General features: G+C 35.2%; 4 protein-coding genes across 7 annotated transcripts; 1 reads left to right on the top strand and 3 right to left on the bottom strand.

The window, feature by feature from the left end:
• Nucleotides 1–510: 510 nt before the first annotated feature.
• On the top strand, nucleotides 511–1,125 carry LOC145318180 (histone H2B-like). The gene has a single exon (XM_080159528.1). It carries the CDS (start codon nucleotides 518–520, stop codon nucleotides 890–892), a length of 375 nt encoding a protein of 124 aa, XP_080015654.1. The 5' UTR covers nucleotides 511–517; the 3' UTR covers nucleotides 893–1,125.
• Nucleotides 1,126–3,209: 2,084 nt separating this feature from the next.
• Nucleotides 3,210–3,882, bottom strand: LOC145318179 (histone H1-beta, late embryonic-like). Its single transcript, XM_080159527.1, has one exon. It carries the CDS (start codon nucleotides 3,856–3,858, stop codon nucleotides 3,310–3,312), a length of 549 nt encoding a protein of 182 aa, XP_080015653.1. The 5' UTR covers nucleotides 3,859–3,882; the 3' UTR covers nucleotides 3,210–3,309.
• Nucleotides 3,883–6,926: 3,044 nt separating this feature from the next.
• On the bottom strand, nucleotides 6,927–9,051 carry LOC145318178 (histone H3). The gene has a single exon (XM_080159526.1). It carries the CDS (start codon nucleotides 7,465–7,467, stop codon nucleotides 7,057–7,059), a length of 411 nt encoding a protein of 136 aa, XP_080015652.1. The 5' UTR covers nucleotides 7,468–9,051; the 3' UTR covers nucleotides 6,927–7,056.
• Nucleotides 9,052–10,223: 1,172 nt separating this feature from the next.
• On the bottom strand, nucleotides 10,224–19,462 carry LOC145315688 (diaminopimelate decarboxylase-like). 4 transcript variants are annotated; one of them, XM_080155708.1, is made up of 14 exons: nucleotides 19,336–19,462; nucleotides 18,946–19,052; nucleotides 17,840–17,922; nucleotides 17,350–17,466; nucleotides 16,483–16,652; nucleotides 16,065–16,137; nucleotides 15,614–15,661; nucleotides 14,484–14,596; nucleotides 14,120–14,221; nucleotides 13,331–13,425; nucleotides 12,732–12,813; nucleotides 12,310–12,330; nucleotides 11,202–11,281; nucleotides 10,224–10,849 (listed from the first exon to the last, which is right to left on the bottom strand). In XM_080155708.1, exons 1-14 carry the CDS (start codon nucleotides 19,417–19,419, stop codon nucleotides 10,708–10,710), a joined length of 1,317 nt encoding a protein of 438 aa, XP_080011834.1. In that variant the 5' UTR covers nucleotides 19,420–19,462; the 3' UTR covers nucleotides 10,224–10,707. The 4 variants fall into 4 exon arrangements, 3 of the variants coding, with proteins under 3 accessions (XP_080011834.1, XP_080011833.1, XP_080011835.1); XR_013878117.1 differs by lacking the exon at nucleotides 12,310–12,330 and adding an exon at nucleotides 11,332–11,510 and having other exon boundaries at nucleotides 10,736–10,849; nucleotides 11,202–11,227; XM_080155707.1 differs by lacking the exon at nucleotides 12,310–12,330 and having other exon boundaries at nucleotides 11,202–11,302.
• Nucleotides 19,463–20,476: the final 1,014 nt, after the last annotated feature.

Genomic DNA, 20,476 nt, shown 5'->3' with positions numbered 1-20,476 from the left:
TATTGGACTTATCAAATAAAAATAACATGTTTAATTAAACTGTGTTGATCACTCTATGTCTATATATATATATATAAGGAATATGTAAGACTTAGAAATCCCTTACTTATAGACTTTGATATTATGGGATTTGGCCAATAACTTTTTATTTCATATTGTTTCATTAATGAAATAAATATTCTAAATGTAAATGTTTACAGTTTTATAATTCCCGCCTTATCTTTTGTGTTTGCTCCTAGTTTTGTATCAAGCGCTTTATTACCCCCCTCCCCCTCTGTATGTCTGTGCTTATAATTGTGCATTAAGCGCGTTTTCTTTGTTAAATCTGTAGTATCACCCCCCACCCCCCATCTCTATATTCCCCTCTGTCTGCTGACACATTATGGGGAAGTAATGGGAAAAGGGGGTAGGAAAAGGGGGTGTATAGCAGAAGTATAGGAGATTATTACTTCTGCATTGTATAAATATTTTAAAAATTTTGAGCAAATCCAGAATCGATATAGATTTCTACTTCATCATGGCCCCCAAGGTTTCAGGAAAGGCTGCCAAGAAGTCCGGCAAGGCCCAGAAGGCCATTGCCAAGGGAGACAAGAAAAAGAAGAAGCTTAGAAGGAAGGAGTCCTATGCTATCTACATTTACAAGGTATTGAAGCAGGTGCACCCCGACACTGGTGTCTCCAGCAAGGCCATGAGCATCATGAACTCTTTTGTCAACGACATCTTTGAGCGCATTGCTGCTGAGGCCTCCCGTCTGGCTCACTACAACAAGAGGTCCACCATCACCTCCAGGGAGATCCAGACTGCTGTCAGGCTTCTCCTTCCCGGAGAGTTGGCCAAGCACGCCGTCTCTGAGGGAACCAAGGCTGTCACCAAGTACACCAGCTCCAAGTAAACTGTCTATCGCTATGTTCTGCCTGTTGGAAGAACGGTCCTTTATAGGACCAACAATATTTTTCATGATTTGAGAGTTTATATTCATTTTTTTGACAGTACAGTAATTCAGAGCGTAGGAACTCTGTAATCATTCCATTATGTCCGTACGTACAATTTAAACTTTATTAGATAACCCCATTTTTCTGCATTTAGTATCAATATATCAAGTCCTGTAAAAGACTCCTGAATTTACGCTATTAGTTATTTGAAAATATTCCGGGTTAGCCCGTCCGTCCCAGACATAGCTTTTTTCGTTAATTAAGGCATGTTAGAATTGTCCTATAGATTTCAAAGTTTGCATTGTAATTCCTGTAGTAGTTAGGTACGATTTAGCAAGCTTATCATTACCAGAACGTCCGTACGTCCATTTTAAACATGTTGTTTTTTTACTTTTCTAACAAATTTTTATGTGATCTAATTATCCGATTTTTCTGAGTTTTGGTATACTGATTCCTGTGACAACAAAGTACAATATTATAAGCAAAGCAACTAATAGAGTCCTAAAAATGTAAGTACGTCCATAAACATTATCCTGTATCATGAAGTTTTTCAACAAATTTACTCACAATTTTGCTTTGACTCTTATTCATTTATATTCTGATTATTCAGTTCTGACACTATATAAGTGTTAATGTCTGTTTTTCTATCGTTTCAGAGCTTCGCTTTTATGGTTATTGTCATCCTTGTTTTCTAAGAATTTTAATAATATTTATAATTTTAGTATGCTTTCCCCCCTTTATCTAGCTAACCATGAGTTTTCCATTTCTGTACAGATTTTCTAGAGACGCGCGAGATTGTATTTCTATAATACAAAGTAGAACGATGTCTGTCTGTTTGTGTGTTTGTTTGTAACGAAGGATCTCGCTAACCGCTGAACCGATCGGGTTCTCCTTAACAGGGTAGATTCTTATTTGTCCCGGGAAGGTTTATAACTATTTTGGGGGAGGGTACCACCACCCTCCTTAGAGAAATTAATTTTTTTAAATTTCTCAATTTTAGAAAGAGAGTTCAACGAAAAATAAACGTCAAACGTAATTTTTTTTTAACTTTCTTTTTAAAATCTAAAATAAGAAATTGAATTATTAAATTCGACTCTCTCCTCCTCAAGTGCCCCTAGAGGCCTCTAGGGGCGTAGCCGCTAGTACTACATAGATCACAGTGGGCCAAATCCTATACTATCATAGGCCAACCTGGGTGTTATTCCTAATAACATTTTTATTTTTGAAAGGCTAAAATTAATATGAAATAGCCTAAATCCATCACAAGACCTATATGAAACTTACCTAAAATGGAAAAGCTAATTGGTTTAGAAGTCAAATGCAGCTCAAAAATTTACATTATACACAGCATCATGGCAGGCTGGTAATATTTTGTAGTTAATTTAGTTTTCTCTTTCGATATTTACAAATGTCTTTATACATTGTTGATTCACTAAAATGTACAAAACAAAGATTCTTTAAACCTAATAGTATTATTTGAACTTTTTGAGGAAGTGAGGCGACATGGGTGTGTTTATTTAACTAGTCCCCAAAGTTTTATTCTTTGGATAATTAAATATTGATTGATTGGTTCATCAGAGGTGAGTGTCCAAACGTTTCAACCACTATTTATAATCTATAAAACTGGTAATATTGTGTATCATTGGGATTGTGCTTCAATTTATCGGCCTTTGCCTTATCCCTTTATATCCATGGAGGCTGTATTTTAGCAATAGTTGACATTGTACTTGCGTAGCTTCCCGGGAAACTAGTTAGTTAGTTATCACTAATAATACATTGTAAATAGCACTTGTTATCGTTGGACAAACGGATAGTGAAATATAGAGCAATTGATCAGCGGAGAGACAGAAAAGGATAGAAAATCAGTTACATGTCTGTTGTACCAAAAGACTAAATAAAAAAGGATGTGTCAACAAAAAAAGTTTCTTAGAATGCCTTTAAGTAAGCTGACCAGTGCTCATTGAAATTATAATTCAGCTGGATGTCTAGGCCTGTCAATACATCTTTTACAAATTGTGTTATTAATGCACACAAGCAGATTTAAATTTCAGGCTTATTGCGCGACTGACGAGTACTTTAACAGTATTAAACAATCAGTTTTTTGAAATTATAATATCGGAAGGTCATAAAATATTTATAGTTTGTAGGATTTAAAGAGGTGTATCAATGTAAGGAACAATTGAAGGTTTTGGCCTTACTGGATAGTCAGGGGAATCATGGCGACTACGGCTATAAACTTTAAACATAATCTATGAGGAACATATAGAAAGATAGTACAAGCATCTGAATAGAATATTATTATCTCAACTATGAACATATTTGAGCCCTATAAAGGGCAGTTTCAGGTACAAGTGTAGATTTAAGCAGGACAAGAAATTTACTTCTTGGCAGGCTTCTTAGCGGCAGCCTTCTTGGCAGCGGGTTTCTTAGCTGCGGGCTTCTTGGCGGCAGGCTTCTTAGCTGCGGGTTTTTTGGCAGCGGGCTTCTTGGCAGCAGGCTTTTTGGTGGCCTTCTTGGCAGCTGGCTTTTTAACAGCCTTCTTGGCAGCAGGCTTTTTAGCCTTCTTGGCAGCGGGCTTCTTGGCCTTGGGTTTCTTGACAACCTTCTTCTTCTCAGCCTTCTCTCCGAGCTTGTAGCAGCCAGCTCCCTTGCCAGAGGCCTTTGCCATCTTCAGGGATCCAGCGGCGACTCCACGCTTCAGGGCCATGCGCAGATGGATGGCAGCCTTGGCGGCATCAACCTTGTAGTTGGCACAGATGTACTTGAGGATGGCCTGGCGGGAGCTGCCAGTTCTGTCCTTCAGTGCCTTGACGGCAGCGGCGATCATAACGGCATAGGTGGGGTGGGCAGCGGGTGCCTTAGGCTTCTTGGCCTTGACGACCTTCTTGGCGGGAGCGGCAACAGCGGGGGCGGCTTCAGCAGTCATGTTGAATAATGGGTTTGTTCGGATTTGGTAATTCAAATTCTACTTGATAATTTCAAAGTTCCCGATTTAGTATGACAGAGAGTACCGAATAGAGAGCACCATGGAAATACAAAGTTTGCCTGATATATTATTTTGTGTTTTCACTATGACACTTTTTTCACTTTATTTTATAAAAATAAGAAATATATTTTTAAAAATAAAAATGTAATAATAATCTACATTTAAATTAGATTCTTTTGATATAGATTTCATATTTGTAAATTGATTATAAGTTTTCTAAATTTAGATATAAATCTGAAAATTAAGAAATATTTTCTGAAAATTTGACAAAAAAGTGAATATATTTCTATATTTTTAAGCAAAAACAAAAAAATAATAAATAAATTAGAAAATAAAAGTCATAATCTTTAATATTTTTTAAAAGTAAATATATTTTATTCATTTTTTCAATGTAAAAAGTAAGTTTAAAATTGACAATGAAAAACAAAATTTTTGCCGCGCGGTTAGTAGAGTTAACAAAGCTATGTTACTTTATTCGGACCTTTAAATTTAAAATACACAAAAAAATACTTAAATTATAACAAAACAGTCTTTATTGTGTTAAAACTCTATTTTATAATATAACTTTATATCGTTTTTATTGATAATAAGTTGAAAAAATATTTCTTTTATTTTAAATTTAATGAAAAGTATTAAAATACAAAATAGTCATTAAATGAAGCTAGAATATAAAATTTCCGAATTATATAAAGTGTAAAGTTTTATTTGTCTGTAGCTTAAGATCTCAATAACTACTGGTCCGAATGGGTTATCTCTATATAAGGGAAGCTTCACATAGGCCCTGTTATGGTTTTAAGCTGTTTTATTTTCAGATTAAAGTCTTGAATACGTTTTAAGCTATATTTCGTTAACCCCTCTCCTGCCCTTCAAATACAGATTCTCTAGATAAAAGCATATATTTTTAGAAAAACGGTAATTTGTTTAAAATTTTGATGTATGTTGCCAATGCCATTTTATTGTAAAAAAATACTTAATTTTTAAAAGCGAAGCTTTTCTATAATTAGGGTCGGTCCGTCTGTCCGTACGTCCATAAACATAATCCTGTATAAAGCAGTTTTTCAACAAATTTACTTACAATTTTGCTTTGACTCTTATACATTCGCATTCTGATTATTCAGTTCTGACATTATACAAGTGTTAATGTCCGTTTGTCCTACCGTTTCAGAGCTTCGCTTTTATGGATGTTGTCATCCTTGTTTTATCAAAAGAATGTATGTAATTGTATTGTACAAGGGGATCTGTATTCAAAGGGGGGTAAGAATAAGCAGAAATATAGCCTAAAACATTTCCTAGAATGAAATCTAAAAATATAACAGCCTGAAACCTTTCCGAAACTTAAGTGAAGCTTCCTTTAAAAGTCGATCAGATCAAATGTTATTAAGTGAAAGCTTTAAGCTTTAGACAAAAAAATCTTACTACTTTATAAAATCTAGAATAGAATATACATACATAAAAATATATTTTTTATGTCTTAATATATATTGTTGAAAGAGTTATTTATCGTATTGTTTATATACTTTTTATAAGCGAGGCTTTTCTATTATTAGGGTCGTCACGTTCGTCCGTCACGGTTAGCTCTTTTTGTTAATTTATGCTTGTTAGAATTATCCTATCGATTGCAAACTTTGCATGGTGATTCCTGTAGTACTTGGGTACTATTTAGAAAGTGCAGCAACTCTATAATCATTACCAAAATGTCCGTATGGCCATTTTAAACATGTTGATTTTTTACTTTTTGACATCAAATTTTTGTATGTTAGAATTAACCGATTCATCTGATTTTTAAAATTCTGGTTCCTATTACAACAAGGTACAATGCTATAAGCGAAGCATCTCTATAATTAAGTCCTAAAAATGTAAGTATGTCATTAAACAGTATTATGTATTTATGTAATTTTCTTACAATTTTGTTTATACTTATGCAATGATAATCTGCTTAAACAGTTTTGACACTCTACAAGTGTTGATGTTCGTTTGTCCTTCAAAACAAAAGTAGGTTCATAGTCGGAGGTATTTTACACAGTTTTTTACAGACAAAAGATGATAGTATTAATGTTAATCTATCGGCCACCGCGCCTCAGCCGCTAGTGTGACAACAAAATTAAAATATTCAGCTTGACGCTTATACGTGGCTGTCGAGCCCTGATTTATTTATGCTTTGTTAGTACCTCGGGAGACCAGGCGCCTGGGTTAACACAACAGGAATTGATAATTATATTTTTCATCAACAGTTACAAAATTGAAAAAAAAATCCTAAAAGGCTAATACCAATATCTATAATTTAGAATATTATAATATAGAAGCAAATCTTTTCAAAAATTATGGTCGGACATTCCATCCGTAACATTTAGCTCATTTTATTAGTTTATAATGTTACTAGCGGCTTCGCCACTAGTGCTGCCAGTAGTTTTATGTATGTGAACTAACTTCCCCATAAACAAACAACAAATTGGAGAGGGGGGGGTTTGTTTTGGGGGTGTCCCATCCCTCAAAAAATAGCTTAAAACCAGCACAGGACCAATAAGTATATACCCTGAAGAGTAGAATCCGATCGGTTCATTGGTTACCGAGCTCTTAAGGGACGGACAGACATCAAACTACTTTGTTCTATAGATAAATATTCTATCAATTTCAAACTTTAAATGATAATTTCTATAACAATTAGAAAGCGTAGCAACTCTATAATTGTTCCCAGAAGTTACGTCACATAAAAAGATGTTAAATTAAGTTTTTGACAAATTTTTGTATGATATAATCAATCTATTCATCAGATTTTTGGAAGAATGATGCCAGGACAAGTAATAAATACCAAATATCCATTTAACGCTTTTTAAATTTATTGACAATACGTCCGTATGACCGTACCATATAGCTCTGATCATAGATTTAAGAATGTTCGGTTTGGCAAAAATCAACAGTAATGCCAAACTTAAAATTTTAAATCCAAATATGAAAGCACGTCGATTTCAATATATATATTGTATATACGTTTTTTCGCGTCTAAAACATTTTTGTTCAGATTTCTATTGTTTGCGTTCGTAGATTTTCGTAACATTAATAAATAAACAATTTCAAAATGATTATATTTGTTGGCTCTAAAAAGAGCCGTTTTGGAGATCTTGGTGGAAGAGTAAACTCTTAAGCTCTCTCTCCACGGATTCTCCTGGCGAGCTGGATATCCTTGGGCATGATGGTGACCCTCTTGGCGTGGATGGCGCACAGGTTGGTGTCCTCAAACAGACCAACAAGGTAGGCCTCGCTAGCCTCCTGCAGAGCCATGACAGCGCTAGACTGGAACCTGAGGTCAGTCTTGAAGTCCTGGGCAATCTCCCTGACCAGACGCTGGAAAGGGAGCTTGCGGATCAGGAGCTCAGTGGATTTCTGGTAACGTCTGATCTCACGGAGAGCAACGGTACCGGGCCTATAACGGTGGGGCTTCTTGACACCGCCAGTGGCGGGCGCGGATTTTCTGGCGGCTTTGGTGGCCAGCTGTTTGCGGGGAGCCTTTCCGCCGGTAGATTTACGAGCAGTCTGCTTGGTACGAGCCATGATGATAATAAAGTTGTTGAAATTAAACTAATTCATAGAGTGAAAAGCCGTAATATATATACTTTTGAACATCTGCAGAAACTAAATTCTTTTTATCATAACGCTATGAAATATAATGTATTATCTATATCGCGCATGATAAAAGAAACATTAAAGGGAGTAGGGTGGTGGGGAAAGCTGTATCACGAAAGGGGAAGGCATTTATTTAAAAGGGGGTAAAATAAGGGTAAAAGGGGGGGGGGAAGGAGATAATAAACAAAATCCCCCCCCCCAAAAAAAAAATTGGCCATAAATTCTTTCAAATAAAAAGGCGGGGCATGATTCCAATCAATTTTTACCTGGATTAAGAAATATAGGCGGTTTGTCTGTAAAGATTTTTGACTTACACTGTCTTATCATAAAACAAGACTACAATAAAACGAAAACTGATAATAAGATAAAGTTTAAAAATATTGGACTTTTAAGTGTAAAATAGATAAATATCTAAAACAGCATTAAAGCTGCATGAGTTATGAAACATTTCTTTTCGTTTCTAAACAATAAGTTTAAAGTTATTGATTAGATGATAATTCATCAGAGAAATATATGTAATATATACGTGGATATTATGACAGAGGAAAATTTTTAGTCAATTTAGGTTGAGGTATTATGGAACTCATTTATTTGTCATTTCGTTCATCCAGTAGGAAGGAATATGATGGAAGGTTTTTTTAGCCCGCTATGAGGTTTAATTTATTAGAAAACAGGAAAATCTGGTGCAACATTCAAGTAATAATATATCCATTGTTGTCAGAAAATCTTATCAAAATATTTCAACTTTTTAAAAAGTATTGTCTAAGTAAATCTCATTTCCCCATTTTTTTATGTTTCATGCAGAACATTTTATCAAGAATAGACCAAATCCCAAAAATTTTATAGGCAAGCCTAGGAGGGTATATATATATACTAGTTGTCTCGCCCCTAGATTCTAGGGCAGTGCAAAGGGTGTTGGAATATAGCTTAAAACCACCAGAAGACATCTAAAAGATTCCCTGAAAAGGAAAATTAATTCTGTCTGTATCCGAGATCTTTTGCTTCAGACAAAAAAACTTACTACTTTATACTATACTAGCGGCTACGCCCCTAGAGGCCTCTAGTGGCATTTAAATGTTTTATTTTTATTTTAAATATCTCATTTGAGAAATAATTTGTCTATGTTATGCGACTACGCAGCGAGAGTACGCTAGCGACACTATGCGGCGGAAATATTTAAATCTTTTTCGATTTTATTGTGATTTCTCTTGGGAGGGTGGTGGTACCCTCCCCCAAAATAATTAAAAACCTTTCTGGGACATATGAGAATCTACCCTGTTAAGGAGAACCCAATCGGTTCAGCGATTAGCGAGATCCTTCGGTACAGACACACAGTAAACATCCTGTTACTTTAGTATAAGGATATGGGATATGTCATTAGGTTCATTTAGTTGAGTGTCCAAACGTTTTAACGACTAACTGTTACTGTTTACAGAAGGAGTAATTCATCATCGGGGATGTATTGTACATCATTTTATCGGCCATTGTCTTATCTCTTTAGATCCCTGCATCAAAAAGGTTGAAATCATATGTCGCCACAAGTTTTGATAGGTCAGAGAGAGATAAAAGTAGTGTTTTTCATTTATAGATAATAAATAGTCAGAATAGTTATTTCTCGCATCGTAATATAAATAGCTTTCCACGGATTTAGAATGTACAATTATAAGATTAAAACCAGTTTTTTAGCCTCGAGGTGTCGAAGGCTAAAAACACTGGTTTTAATCTTATGATTGTACATTTTTATATTCGTAGAAAACTGGATATAATACGATACTAGTTTTTTCCGTATGGATGAGAACCGGTCCACCACCGGATTCGAATAAATACGAGAATAGTTATTTATCGCATTGTTTATAGACAGCTTTCCGCGGACATTAAATAAAAAATAAAAAGATTGACAAGACCAATCATGTATAAAGTTGTATTACAGACAATTTTTCATTGTAATATCCGCGGAAAGCTGTCTATAAAACGATGCGACGAGTAACCATTCCAGGATGGTCGGAAAAACAGATAGACAGACGAAGTAAAATATAGAAACAGCCGGAGAAATTTTCTGAAGAAATTTCATCTTTCTATCTTTTAAAATAGTAGAGAAAATAAGATGGACACGCAAGGGCGTCCAAGCTTTTTCATTTGGGGGGGGGGGGGTGTAATCATATAGGCAAGGACGTCCAAGCTTTTACATTTTTTTTTTTGGGGGGGGGGGGAGAAAACAACCAACTTAAAAATTTTACGAATATTTAGTCCCCAATAAAATTGAAATGCTTGAAGAAAAAAAAATTTAATCCTAATCTTTTGATTTATGACTTGTGTTATATTTCAACAAATTATCTTTCAAAACTTACCCGTGGCGTATTGAAGGTCTTCCTTGAGAATGTGATCAGAGATGCTGTCACCTACACTGAACACGCCAAGAGGAAGACTGTCACTGCTATGGATGTTGTCTATGCTCTCAAGAGACAAGGACGCACTCTCTATGGATTCGGAGGTTAAGATGTTATCAGCATAATTGTGAAAACGGTCCTTTATAGGACCAAAAAAATAATCAACTGAGAAATTTTCGGTATAATAAATAGTTATGTATCGCATCGTCCTATAGTAATCCGAGAAAATTAAAATGAAATTATTATGGCCATCAATACTGCTTTGGCTGAGAATCTGTACTAATCTAGCGTGTGTCAATTGGTTTCAAATCCATACTGTAAAAATATTTAGATTGTGGAGGTAAATTGATGTTAATAATAAACAAAATTACCCCTTCTGTAGATTAAAAGAATAGGTTGAAAAGTTCAGAACAAGATAATAAAAATAATACTACCCAAATAACTCTTACTAATACTTGAACTATTAAAACGTAGATGTATTTAATTGGAAATACAAACATTTTTAGATAAGAAAAAAGTTTTAAATGACTAGATACATAACTAGACTAAATTAATAAATTTTTTGTGCCTTCCCTCAAAGTACCTAGCGGGCACAGAATTAATCCCCCCCTCCCCTTCTATACTAAATTTGGGGGGAAGGGGTGCCCTAACCCTACTTTACTACCTTGTACCCAAAATGGCCCTATCTCAACAAACAATCCCCCCCCCCCATTTTAAATTTATTTTTAATAGGGGAGGGGTACTTGCTCGACGAGGTACTGAGAGGTAAACGGCCAAATCTTTAATTAATTTGATTAGGTTTATTAAACCCCCAGAACTGCATACATTCTTCAAAAGTTTCTCTTGGCTTAAAGCATTCCAATTCAATTTCGCCGTTGATTTTCTTGTAGCCGTATATACCACTCGCCAATATTGAGTTAAACCTAAATTTAAGAGTTTTTTTATCACATCTTACTATAGACAGCTTTCTACGGATATTATAATGAAATATAAGATAAATACCAGTTTATTAGCCCCGAGTGGCTAAGGCCATGGCTAACAAAACTGGTAGGAATTTTATGTTTTTTATTTTAATATTTGTGGAAAATTGTATGTAACACAATGGTATACATGATTTTTCAGTGTATACATCCCCTATATTATAATGCTCTACATAACCATCATTCTATATGGTTAAAGTCCTTTGACTGGTAATTGATGCGCTCTGGGGTGTTTTAGTGTGTAGAGGGGTGAACCCCTATTGTTTCTGTACTATAAAATCTCTAAAATGATTACCTGCAGTACATAGACATAGTATAAGCACCAGTATCGTGTACTGCCAGTATATCTCCAGCTGTTGGATGGCTCAGTAACACCTCTTTAGCAAGATAATCACCCTATAATAAAACATAGTCATAGTACAAGCTCCAGTATCATGTACTGCCAGTATATCTCCAGCTGTTGGATGGCTCAGTAACACCTCCTTCGCAAGATAATCCCCCTAGAATAATACATTGACATAGTATAGGCTTCAGTATCGTGTACTGCCAGTATATCTCCAGCTGTTGGATGGCTCAGTAACACCTCTTTAGCAAGATAATCACCCTGTAATAATACATAGTCATAGTACAAGCTCCAGTATCATGTACTGCCAGTATATCTCCAGCTGTTGGATGGCTCAGTAACACCTCCTTCGCAAGATAATCCCCCTAGAATAATACATTGACATAGTATAGGCTTCAGTATCGTGTACTGCCAGTATATCTCCAGCTGTTGGATGGCTCAGTAACACCTCTTTAGCAAGATAATCACCCTATAATAATACATAGTCATAGTACAAGCTCCAGTATCGTGTAATGCCAGTATATCTCCAGCTGTTGGATGGCTCAGTAACACCTAATCCCCCTAGAATAATACATTGACATAGTATAGGCTTCAGTATCGTGTACTGCCAGTATATCTCCAGCTGTTGGATGGCTCAGTAACACCTCTTTAGCAAGATAATCACCCTATAATAATACATAGTCATAGTACAAGCTCCAGTATCGTGTACTGCCAGTATATCTCCAGCTGTTGAATGGCTCAGTAACACCTCCTTCGCAAGATAATCCCCCTAGAATAATACATTGACATAGTATAGGCTTCAGTATCGTGTACTGCCAGTATATCTCCAGCTGTTGGATGGCTCAGTAACACCTCTTTAGCAAGATAATCACCCTATAATAATACATAGTCATAGTACAAGCTCCAGTATCGTGTACTGCCAGTATATCTCCAGCTGTTGAATGGCTCAGTAACACCTCCTTCGCAAGATAATCCCCCTAGAATAATACATTGACATAGTATAGGCTTCAGTATCGTGTACTGCCAGTATATCTCCAGCTGTTGGATGGCTCAGTAACACCTCCTTCGCTAGGTAATCACCCTATAACAATACATGTACATTGTATAAGCTCCAGTATCGTGTACTGCCAGTATATCTCCAGCTGTTGGATGGCTCAGTAACACCTCCTTCGCAAGATAATCACCCTATAATAAAATTAATTAATTACCCATAGTTTTCCATGGACGTAAAGGGAAAGACAATGTGCGATAAATTGGTGTACACTGTACATCCCCAATAATGATACATAAAATTACCCCTTCGGTAGTGGTTAAAACGTGTGAACATCCAACAAAATGAACCAACCAATCAAAATCCAATAAAAGTCTCCAAAGATGTTTAGCCAACGAATAAGAAGACGTAATTATAAAACTTTGGGGACTAGTGTAATAAACAGCCCATTGTCCCCTCCCTCCCTGAATTTGTCCTCTCAGACCTCATACCTGAAAGCATAGAGGACCTCCTATGTCCACATTGATCTCGTTCCCCTCCTTCTTATCTCCATCCGCGGTGTACAGGGAAAATCTATGTCAATACAGGGATCATAACAACCGTTAAAGCGAAGCTCAACTTATTAGACAGACGAACATTAACGCTGAATTAAACGTAAATGTTACAAGAATAAACATATAAAATTTGAAATAGTAAGGACATTTCCAACATACTTGAATTAACAAAGCTGACTAAACGACCAAAATTGTAGAAAAAAACTTCTCCTTTATGAAGCAGAATATTAAAATAAAAGTAAAAGATTTAACTAACTAAAGACCGATATGGTGCTCCTTTACAATGAAGTTTCTTATATGTCCAACCTTCTAAGAGAACTCGGTCCGGGGGGGAGGGGTTATCACCCTCTCAAACTTTTAAGTCCCTCATTCCCCCCCCTTCAAAAATTCAAAATACATTAGATTATCCTCTAGAACCTTTAAAACCCTAAATTTTTAGCCCCCCCTCCCCCACCATACAAGAAAAAAGCTTTGATGTTCTTGGGTAAAGCCGCTAGTTTACAATTAAATCCTACAAAAAGAAGTATTTTAAAAACCTGTGTCTCCAAATATGGGGCAGATACACCTCCCTAGGAAACTGATTTGTCCCAAGATGGGTCAATATTATGGGGTTCTGGTCCTCTATCCATTCCTTAAAATATATTAGTTATCTATATTATTATATCTATTGTATTTGTATTAAGATGGGTCAATATTATGGTGTTCTGGTCCTCTATCCATTCCTTAATATATATTAGTTATCTATATTATTATATCTATTGTATTTGCATTAAGATGGGCCAATATAATAGGGTTCTGGTCCTCTATCCATTCCTTAATATATATATTAGTTATCTATATTATTATATCTATTGTATTTGTATTAAGATGGGTCAATATAATAGAGTTCTGGCCCTCTATCCATTCCTTAATATATATTAGTTATCTATATCATTATATCTATTGTATTTGCAGACTATTGTTTCAGAGGTCCCATGGACCAATAAAATGACAAGAAAGCATTGAAAAAAATTTTAATTGATTGAAAAAGTAGAAATTTGGAAAAACCTTTCGGAAAAAAAGGCATAATAAAAGCAGAATAGTTATTTATCTCATCCTATTAAAGACAGCTTTCTGCGGATATGAAACTAAAAAATATAGGTTTTAAACCAGATTTGTTAGCCCCGAAAGGCCGAAATCCATTGCTAAAAAAACAGATTTTTATTTCAATATTCGTTGAAAATTGTGGGTAATTTGATGCTATAAATGATTCTTTGGTATGGCTGACACCGGTTCTAATCCAACGGATAATAATCGGTTTCGAAGCCATACTGGAATAATATTACCTTAACACTTTGAACTCTGGTAAGACTGGTGCCAGCTTTCAGAAACAGAGATCTGCCAAATTCTGTGACAATACGGTATTTCCCGCTAAATATCATGGGGACCTATAACAAAGATCTGCCAAATTCTGTGATATACTTTTCCAATGATGATACACAAAATTACCTAGTCTGTACATTTTAGTTAGTGGTTGAAAAGTTTGGACACTCAACTTTGTGAACCAAACAATCAAAACTTAACAAAAATCCCAAAGGTTGTTAAGACAACAGATAATAAAACGTAATTATAAAACTTTGGGAACTAGTGTAATCAACATCCCAATGTCCCCTCCTTCCCTCCCTGCTAATAATGCTAGAAAATTCATACCCGTTCTTGCAGATAAGTTCTGTATAGCTGATAGGTGAACTCTTCTGGTTCTTTATCTTCTGTATACGAGGTGGACAGGCCTCCTCCAATGTCCACAGTTTTTATCTGTCCTGATAATCCAATATTTTGTCAATTATCTTTATATAAAGTAACAGGATGTCTGTCTGTCTATCTGTTCACTGTTTTTATCTGACCTGCTTTCACAATATTTTATCAATTATCCATATTTAAAAGTAACAGGATGTCTTTCTGTCTGTCTAAATAAGGTGGAAAGAAATCCACCAATGTCCACTGTTTTTATCTGTCCTGATAATCCAATATTTTGTCAATTATCCTTATATAAAAGTAACAGGATGTTTGTCTGTCTGTCTATAGGAGGTGGACAGGCCTCCCCCAATATCCACTGTTTTTATCTGACCTGTTACCCAAATATTTAATCAATTATCATTATTTTCCCTGCAGGTATGGCTTCAAAACCGATTAATATTCGCTGGATTGGAACCGTTTTCGCGCCATACTGAAAAATCATGTATCGTACCTAGGGTTGGCAATCCGAATCCGGGGTCCGGAATCCGCCCAATTTTTAAGCAATTTTGGAATCTGAATCCGGAATCCGTTTTTTAAGAGCGGATTCGGATTCTTAATTGGTAGGCTAAAATTAGCGTCTTGAGTTTTTTTCTTTCAACTCCGCCTTTTTGAAGGCAAAGATTATCATCTCGGAAGTGAATTATAGAGAACACCAAGAAAATAAATTTTTAGCACATATGTAGAACTTATTTTTTTTTATTTTTAAAAAAAGCCTTTAAAAATATTGCTAGAATCCGAAATCCGAATCCGGAATCCGCCAAAAATAAGAAACCGGAATCCGCGGGAATCCGCCTTTTTTGGACGGATTCTTGTAAGAATCCGAATCCGGTCCAAAAATTTAACGGATTGTCATCCCTAATCGTACCACATCACAGACATTTTTTTTTACGAATAATAATAGCAGTTTTCCTGAGGGGCCGAAGGTATTAATCTTATAAATTATAAATTTTAATATCCGTGGAAAGGAGTCTGCAATACGAAGCGATAAATAACTAGTAGGTATTTGATATTTACTTTTTGAGATAATTTTCATAATTTTCCTGGAACTAGTGCTTCTAAATATTCAACAAACTGGAACAACCTTTCACAACCTTAAATATATAAATTGATAATGGATAAATTTATGTTGATATTATGACAGGGGGAAATTTGTCGTCAATTTAGCTTGCTAATATAAATCTCATTAATTGGTAAGTTCGTTTATCCAGTAGGAGTGGAGGGTATGGGGTAAAGGGGGTGGATTTGGTGGGTATCGTAATTTTAGCCAGCTAAAAGTTTCACTTTAGGATGTTAATCAAACTAGCCCCCAATGTATGAGTATTATTATAATGTTTTCTTATTCGTTGGCTTAACAAAATTGGGAACTTTAAATTTTGATTGGTTGGTTCCTTTAGTTGGGTGTCAAAACGTTTCAATCACGAATTGTAATCTACAGAAGGGTAATTTTGTGAATGATCGGCCATTTTCTTATCCCTTCAGATCCCTGACACTAACCTGCGACAAACTTGTCAACTGGAACTCCTTGGCTGCCAACATGAATATGGACTCCAGTTAACCAGCTGTTATCCTAGAAAAAATATCATCTATTCTAGTGACGTGCCCAGAGATTTGTCAGGGGAAAGGATATAGATTAAACGGGGATATTATGACAGGGAAAAAATGTCGTCAATTTATATTGCTAATATGGACATCATTTATTGGTTGGCTCGCTCATCCAGTAGGAGGAGGGAATGGGGTAAATGGGGTTGATAGGAGAATCGTTATTTTAGCCAGCTACGAGTTTCACTTTATTCTAGTACATGAAATTCTAGTGTAACATCCAAGTAATTAGCCAGCTACGAGTTTCACTTTATCAGAGAACACGAAAATATGATTTAACATCCAAGTAATAATAAATCGATTGTCGAATTACCTTAAATATTTTGCCGATTCTATCCTGCGTGTCCTCCAGCAGCGGGAGGCCAAACTTGGACTGTTTGGCAGCTGTCGACATCATGGCAATATCCCCTGCACCCACAACCGGGTTTATACGCAGGCCAATCACTGGCAGCTCACCTTGGTACTCTTTCAGATAGTCGGCAACTAAATAGGAAATTTAATCAATCCTTATAATAAAGTAGAAGGATCTTTATGCATCTGCCTATATCTTTAACCGCTGAACTTATATGGTTATCCTTTACAGTGTAAGTTCTCAAAAAAACGCTTCTAGGGGCGTAGCCACTAGTAAATATATAAAAGTAATAGGATATCAGTCTGTACCAAAGGATCTCGCTAGATCGATAGCTTCTCAAAGGTCCTGTGAAGATTTTTAACTATTTTGATGGAGGGTAACACCACCCTCCAAAGAGAAACCACCCCTAGAAAAAATAAACCAACACCTTACAATACTTTTTTCCTTTTTCTTTTTCAACTAAGATTGTAAAGGGGGGTTGTCTTTATCTCCCAGTCTCTAGGGGCGTAGCTGCTTGTGAAATATAAAAAGTCTAGATTAATAATTCTTTAACTAGACTAATAGCAACACAGTGATGGAACAATCCCACCACGTTAATGGTTAGAAAATGTATTAGTTATTTATCGTATCGTATTATAGACAGCTTTCTGCGGAAGGTTAAAACCAGGCTAACAAACTGGTATTAATCTTATAATTTTTATTTTAATATTTGTGGAAAATTGTCTGTAATATGATGCTATTCATGATTTTTTCCGTTGGGTTTAGAACCGGTTCTAATCCAGCGGATATCAATCGGTTTTGAAACCATACTGGAAATAAAATAGAAACCTTGCTGAATCTCAAGCTCATTGTCGAGATTAGTATGAAACCCAAGATCTATAGCTTCTCTCAGTTCTTTGACAGTCTTCACGGGGGAGTCATATACAACTTTGGCGGCAGCAAATCCTGAAAATATAAACCTTTTATTGGTCTTGAAAGTATATTGTATTTCAATCAATTTCACAATAAGAAAATTGAGCTGTTTATTACACTAGTCCCCAAAGTTCTATAATAAGGTATTCTTATTCATTTGTTTAACAACTTTCGTGACTTATATTGAATTTTGATTAAGTTAGTTCTTAAAGTTGAATGTCCAAACGTTTCAACTACTAATTTTAATCTATTGAAGGTAAAATTTTGTATGTCCAAATAGGAGATGTACATGAGTTGATCGCCCATTGTCTTATCCCTTTAAATCCTGGTATTTATACACAATTACAGTTAGTATATACATTTTCAAAGTCTTTAGTATGACGCAGAGGATGTGAAAAAGTTATACCTAATGATAGGGCGTGTTTAGCCTCTTGTAAGCTGGCACATTCCGCCCCCAATCCTCTGTCTCTAGCTATGCCCATCACACATCTAAATATTGGGATGTTTCAGTTAAAAACCTGCGATGGATTCTTTAAAATAAATTAGGCTTGCTATTCGCTGGCGAGGCAAAATTATTTTGTGAAAAATCCTCCAAAATCGCATTAAAAATCTACATGAAATAAACAAAATCTTATGTTAATAACCCTTTTATGATTTTATCTAATTTTTGTACATTTTTTTATGCAATTTTGGAGGTTTTTCCACAAAAATAATTTTGCCTCACCAGCGAGTAGCGAGCCTAATTGTTTTTAAAATGGCGTTGCTACAAAAGACCAACTCTACAAGACTTTTGTTGGCGTTGGTCTTTTGTAGAGTTTGTCTTCTGTAGCAACGGCTTTAAAATCCACCTCTGGTCAAGGAGTATATAGAAAAGTCTTTAATGCCCCAACAATAACTTTAAACACTGTGGGTTCTAAATACAAGATTCCAAGAACTTAAGAAGCTTAGATTTTTTTTCTTTAAATAAAAACCAGCTAGGCCTCGAGCTGTGGTGCTCTGGAGAGGTACAAGATTTACAATTTCAATATTGTTTTCTTGTTGCCATTGTTTGAGCTTAGAATAAATTTGAACCAAAATTTCAGAGTTTATAATCAATATAGATTGTAAGCATTTTTCTTTATTGATAACAATAACAGCTCTGTTATTATTTATAGCGGCTACGCCCCCTAGAGGCCTTATAGGGGCAATTGAGAGGGTATTGAGTTGGATAACCCAATTTCTTAATTTCGATTTTTAAAAAAGTAAAAAAAATTCTGGGGAGGGGAAGTGTTCCCCCCCCCCCTATTATTAATTTTAGTAAAAAAAATTAGAGGGGGGGGTAGGCGGGATTTTTTTTCTAGGGGCGATTTCTCTTGAGAGGGTGGTGATACCTTCCCCCAAAATAGTTATAACCCTTCCCGGGACCTATTAGAAGCTACCCTGTTAAGGAGAACTCGATCGGTTCAGCGGATAGTGAGATCCTTCGTTACAAACAAACAGACAAACATCGTTCAACTTTGTATTATAGATTACCTTAAAGGATTAGCCTTAACGGCCATAGCATGCTCAAAGAAGGGTTCAGGAAAAGCTTCCAGCAGACTGTCAAGCCGCCCATTCAAATAGTCAACATCAAATAATTCCTGGAAAAAAATATCCTTATAATAAAGTAACAGGATATCCATGTGTCTGTCTTCTTTACAGGGTAGCTTCTTATAGGTCCTTATGTAAATTAAGACCTACCCAGGATCTAAGGTCGATAAATTGATGTACAAAAAAATACCCCTTCTGTAGATTACATTTTATGGTTGAAAGCTTTGGACACTCAACTTAATGAACAAACCAATAAAAGCTCAATACAAGTCCCCAACGAATAAGAAAACGTAATAATAAATCTTTGGGGACTAGTGTAATAAACGGACCTACCACTGAAGGCTGGTCATCATTGAGAAGATTTTTCTCCAACACTTTCTTTATAACATACTCCATTTTCTGAAAACAACAACACATTTAGAAATAGCGAAGCTCATGAAAATAAAATATTGCTGTGCATGGTTATATGGTCATACGTCTTTCAGACAACCAACTCTTTGATTGCACGACCTTTGTCTGAGAAGTCCTAACTGTGCATGCTAATGATTTGGCAAGTCATCCTCCCTGCTCTGAATATTTATGTCGCGCACCTGACATAGCAGCAATAAGAAAAGTTTTTAACGTCTTTTGTAATTACGCGATGTTTGGCTGAGATTAGAACCTCCCCGACAACGAGCGGATGAGCTACTTGGTACGCCAAAGTCGCGGGTTAAAAAAAAAACAAGACAAAAACATCATACTACTTTTTCACAAAGAATGTACTTTACAAAATCAAAATGTTTCTGATGCGATGTTTTTAAACAAACTAGAATCTAAAAACAAAAATAATTTATGAATCATATGTTTAGATAAACTTTGAACTTATTATTTCCATACTTTTTAACACTGTCTGTTTGTTGTTTAAGATCTCTAAAAGTAAGAAGCAACCAAATACTGATTTTTTATCTTTGAAGATTTAAGACTATTTTCTTTAAAGTAAAATATAGTTTGATTTTTATATTGTTTAGAAAGCAATTAGCTAAAGCGTATTTTTTTTTCTTGCAATATTAATTAAAAGAACAACAAATAAATATATAACTTTTAAAAAGCGAAGCTTTTCTTTTATTAGGGTCAGTCCGTCCGTAACAGTCAGCTCTTTTCGTTAATTGAGACATGGTACAAATGTCCTATCGATTTTAATGACTTTGATGATTCGTAAAACAGTTAGGTAGATACAATTAGGAAACATAGCAACTCTATAATCGTTACCAAAAAGTCCGTACGTCCATTAAAACAGGCCGATTTTTAAATTTTGTTAACTTATTGTTAAAAACGGCTGACACACTCAAATAAAGTTTATTTAAATAAAAAAAAACACATACTTACAAAAGCATATTTTAAATCTGAAATTGAAAAAATAAAATAAAAAATAAGTAACAAATATTTATTTAAACAAAAAACTTAAATATGTTTTATGATGAAACTATAAAAAATC

The sequence above is a fragment of the Acartia tonsa genome, chromosome 4, assembly GCF_053477335.1.
Source record: "Acartia tonsa isolate MP-2025a chromosome 4, ASM5347733v1, whole genome shotgun sequence".
NCBI lineage: Eukaryota > Metazoa > Arthropoda > Copepoda > Calanoida > Acartiidae > Acartia > Acartia tonsa.
Note: the sequence above shows the minus strand (reverse complement) of the source record. Positions and strands in the feature narration are given on the sequence as shown.